Source organism: Babylonia areolata, chromosome 15 (genome assembly GCF_041734735.1).
Source record: "Babylonia areolata isolate BAREFJ2019XMU chromosome 15, ASM4173473v1, whole genome shotgun sequence".
Taxonomy (NCBI): Eukaryota; Metazoa; Mollusca; class Gastropoda; order Neogastropoda; family Buccinidae; genus Babylonia; species Babylonia areolata.
Genome location: NC_134890.1, coordinates 25,824,392 through 25,829,391, shown reverse-complemented (window position 1 = coordinate 25,829,391; position 5,000 = coordinate 25,824,392). Strand labels below are relative to the sequence as shown.

Genomic DNA, 5,000 nt, shown 5'->3' with positions numbered 1-5,000 from the left:
TATGTATGTATGTATCTATCTATCTATCTATCTATCTATCTATCTATTATTATTATTATTATTATCATCATTATTGTTGTTGTTGTTGTTGTTAGACCTCGTTAGGGTCTCAGAATTATGTAAGCACTGTGACTTCGTGAACGTTTAATGACAGACCGGATTACTTCAGTGCTATCACTTTGTGAATGAGTTACAACAGGATAGAATTATTTCAGTGCTATCACTTTGTGAATGAGTTACAACAGGATAGAATTATTTCAGTGCTATCACTTTGTGAATGAGTTACAACAGGATAGAATTATTTCAGTGCTATCACTTTGTGAATCAGTTACAACAGGATAGAATTATTTCAGTGCTATCACTTTGTGAATGAGTTACAACAGGATAGAATTATTTCAGTGCCATCACTTTGTGAATCAGTTACAACAAGATAGAATTATTTCAGTGCTATATCACTATGCGAATCAGTTACAACAGGATGAAATTATTTCAGTGCTATCACTTTGTGAATGAGTTACAGCAGGATATAATTATTCCAGTGCTATCACTTTGTGAATGAGTTACAACAGGATAGAATTATTTCAGTGCTATCACTTTGTGAATCAGTTACAACATGATAGACTTATTCCAGTGCTATGACTTTGTGAATCAGTTACAGCAGGATATAATTATTTCAGTGCTATCACTTTGCGAATCAGTTACAACAGGATAGAATTATTTCAGTGCTATCACTTTGTGAATGAGTTACAACAGGATAGAATTATTTCAGTGCTATCACTTTGTGAATGAGTTACAACAGGATAGAATTATTTCAGTGCTATCACTTTGTGAATCAGTTACAACAGGATAGAATTATTTCAGTGCTATCACTTTGTGAATCAGTTACAACAGGATAGAATTATTTCAGTGCCATCACTATGTGAATCAGTTACAACAGGATAGAATTATTTCAGTGCTATCACTTTGTGAATCAGTTACAACAGGATAGAATTATTTCAGTGCTATCACTTTGTGAATCAGTTACAACAGGATGAAATTATTACAGTGCTATCACTATGTGAATCAGTTACATGATAGACTTATTTCAGTGCTATCACTATGTGAATCAGTTACAACAGGATAGAATTATTTCAGTGCTATCACTATGTGAATCAGTTACAACATGATAGACTTATTTCAGTGCTATCACTATGTGAATCGGTTACAATAGGATATAATTATTTCAGTGTTATCACTATGTGAATCAGTTACAACAGGATGAAATTATTTCAGTGCTATCACTTTGTGAATCAGTTTAACATCAATTTCTGAATCTGTAATAAAACACAGGATTGTCTGAGCCCTATCACTTTTTGAATCAGTTATAACAGGGTGAATTTTTTTTTTAATCATTATCTCCTTGCAGATAAATCATATACACAATAGACTGAATTATTTCAGTACTATCACATCGCGAATTAATTATAACAGGTTGTGTAATTTCATCACTATCACCGTGTTAGTGAATTATTTCCGTTGACTTTGTGGATGAATTTTAATGGATTGGAAATTCAAACAAATGTATCATCCATCTAAAGTATTTCCGCTGATATCGCTTTTATTTGTTGGTCTTTTTGTTGGTTTGTGTTCTTGTTCTTTTTTCTCTGTTCCAATGGTTTCAGTCATACTTGATTGTTTGTCGTCTGCTATGGACGTTTTATTGAGGCCTACTTATTTTTAGTGGAGCTCGGAATTGTTTGGAATTATCACGTTATGAACGATTCTAGAAACACTGGATTAAAACGTACGTACAGAAACAGACACAGACACACACATACATACATACATACATGCATACATACATACATATATAAATGATATATATATATATATATATATATATATTTCGTTCGTTCTTTACTTTAACGTCTTTTCACTGTAAGTGATATTATATATATATATATATATATATATATATATATATATATAGATAGATAGATAGATAGATAGATAGATATAGATATCTGTACATGTATGTGTGTGTGTGTGTGTAAAAGCTAGAACTACATAGATATTGGTAATGAGACACAGAAAAAGCGAGTATTTACGCACGCCTACCAAAAACATGATTGTGTGCATTAGAAAGTATGCACGAGGTTGTGTGTGTGTGTGTGTGTGTGTGTGTATGAGTGTGTGTGTGTGTGTGAAAACACTCCGGCAAGAAGCCTCAACTTCCACCTTGTGACAAGTCGACCACATCGTTGCCCCCCCCCCCCCTCCCCCCCGCCTCTCCCGCTCTCCCCCCCCCCCCACCCCCAACCATACTCCCACCCCTCCTCACTCACTCTCCCACTCCTACACCTCCCCCCTCACACCTCCCCACCCACACCCCGTTCCCTCTCCCCCTCCAGCCCCCTCCCCCCCCACACCCCCCTTACCTCCCCCTCCCCTTCTTGGCGCATGCCACACCCCACTTTCCTCCCCATCCTCCCCCCCCCTCCCCCCCCCCCTCGCCCTTCTCCCTCCCTCTCGCCCGGCCACCCTTCCCCCTCCTTTCCCTCTCCCCCCCCCCCCCCTTTCCCCTAGTACCCTGCAGCGCCGCCATGCGGACAAAAGGTAGCGTGAAAAGCTCGACATGCACCGCGGCTCCCTCCCCTCCCCCCTCCCCTCCCCTCCCCCTTCCTCCTTCACTACAAACCCCCCGCCCAACCCCCACCCACCCCCCTCCTCTCCCTTCTCCACCTTCACACTTCACTGCCACTGTACACTCACTCACTCGCTCCACACCACGACACAGCTCGCACCGACACAGAGGGAGAGAGAGAGAGAAAGAGAGGGTGGGAGGGGCATGGCAAATTATTCCGCCCCTTGTGACAGCTCCAGCCAATCAGCGGCATAGATTTCCTTTGGAGGGCGGGGCTTGAGTGACGAATGACGAGGCGCGCAGTGGTTGTGTGTATATTGGGGCAGCGATTAGCGATTTGAAAGTAGTGGTTATCAACCGACCCAAGAGAGCTAAGTGTGTGCGGCGTGGGGGTTGGCGAGTGGACCAGGCCTATATTATCTGAAAATTACCCATAATCACAGTCAGACAAGCGCACAGCCAACCTGGGCGGACGAGCTGACGAACGGACGGACTGAGCGGCAGGCAGTGACGGGTTTGTCGCTATCAAGCATTTATCTGTTGATGTGGCTAATTTGTGTGTGTTTTTCATCAGTTACACATCTATCGACCCGACCGGTTACCCACTTTGAAATTTGTCATCGGCCACTTTGAGGCTCGGGTAGGTCGATGCCTGATGATTATCTCTTAACTTTTTTGCCGCAATTTGGTTAAAGAGTGGATCGATGATTTTTACCTCCCTCCCCCACATTCTCTTGTTGTTGTTGTTGTGTGGGAAAACTAGCATGGCTTCCACTACTGCTACGACTACTACTACTACTACTACTACTACTGTAGGCCTACTGCTATGCTGTAGTCACGCTCGTTGACTGAAGAGCTTCTCTCTTTTTTTTTTCTTCTTTTTTTCTTCTTTTTTTTTTTTGGTCACGACGAGCGATCGCTTTGGTGTTTGTTTTTCCGTTGAACCAACAAAATGTCGTCCCATATGTCGGTTGTTGCCGTGCGTTTTTCACACACACTTTCTTTTCTTCTGTTTCAGAGCCCGACAAGGGAGTTGATGGTGACAAGTTCACACGGCGTGACACACACACACACACAGATACACACACACATACACACACACACACTCACACTCACACACACACGGAAGAGCGCGGACAGAAGAGAGCAGTGGTGTGAACAGTGTATCAACAACAACGCCTGGCGCTCTTGGTTCTCTGTGTCTGTCTCTCTCTCTCTCTCTCTCTCTCTCTCTCTCTCTCTCCCTACATCCACCCCTCAGTCTCTCTACCCGCTGAAAGAGCTCGGCGCTACTGGGACAGACTGTCCTTTTTCCGGGTGGCTGACGATCCACCCCTAGCCGCTGTTTTCCACTCCTGCCACAACAACTACTGCTGCTTCTACTGCTGTTAACCCCGTGTGTCGTAGCAAATAGCAGTACAGAGCGGATCGTCGGCTATTGTTGTTGTTGTTGTTGTTGTGTGGAGAAGTATCAGTGATATTACGACGAGAAGCAAGACAAGAAAAAAAAAGTTGTGACGGAACATCAGTGTTGTGGTTGTTGTTGGTGGTTGTTGGAAAGGGGAGAGGTGTGACGGTGGTCCCCCCACACCCCTAAAAAAAGAAACAGAAGTGGTGAACAAGTGAAAGACAGGACAACTAACAGTGTCAAGTGAAAGACAAGGACCCCGCCCACCACACCACCACCTAAGGAGAGGAGTGACGGTGTCAAAAAAAAAAAAAGTGGTGAACAAGTGAAAAGAGGACAACTAACAGTGTGAAGTGAAGGACAAGGACCCAGCCCCCAGTCACCATGATCAACATGAACGGCAGCATGGACGGCCTGGAGCAGGACCTGCCCAAGTCGGCCTTCATGGACCTGCAGCAGCCCCAGCAGATGCCCCCCATGCACCCGGCCTACTCCTCCATCAGGACCAGCTACCCGTCCCAGCATGGGCACCACCAGCACGAGTCGGTGTTCTCCAGCCCCCACAACCCGCGGGGGGCCGCCCTGGGCTACCCGTTCGCCATGAACTCCATGGGTCCCGGGGGCTACAGCGCTCCCCCCACCCATTTCTCCATGCCACCCTACGGGGCCACCCCCTCCCCTCCGCTCAGAGATGGTGAGTCTGCTGGTTTTGTTGTTTGGGTTTGGGAAGAGATGATTTTTGAATACATGGGTTTTTTTTGGTTTTTTTCAAAGTGAGTTATTTTGTATGGGTTTAGAAAAAAATAGTTTTGAATATTTTTTTAAATCTTATTTTTGTTTTTGTTTTTTTGAATGACTCATTCTTATTTGGATTTGCGTGTGTGTGTGTGTGTGTGTGTGTGAATTGAAGCTATGCCTTTTTTTCTTCTTCTGTATCGAAATTTCGTTTTTTAAGTTGGGAAGGAACAT

General features: G+C 43.9%; 1 protein-coding gene across 1 annotated transcript in view; it reads left to right on the top strand.

Moving 5' to 3' along the window:
* Nucleotides 1-4,283: 4,283 nt before the first annotated feature.
* The window catches only part of LOC143290238 (homeobox protein Dlx6a-like), a 71,384-nt gene continuing 70,667 nt past the window's right edge, over nucleotides 4,284-5,000 (top strand). Inside the window, exon 1 of the mRNA XM_076599574.1 lies at nucleotides 4,284-4,725. Coding sequence (XP_076455689.1) covers nucleotides 4,416-4,725 — 310 coding nt within the window. The 5' untranslated portion in view covers nucleotides 4,284-4,415. The remainder of the gene's footprint in view (nucleotides 4,726-5,000) is intronic.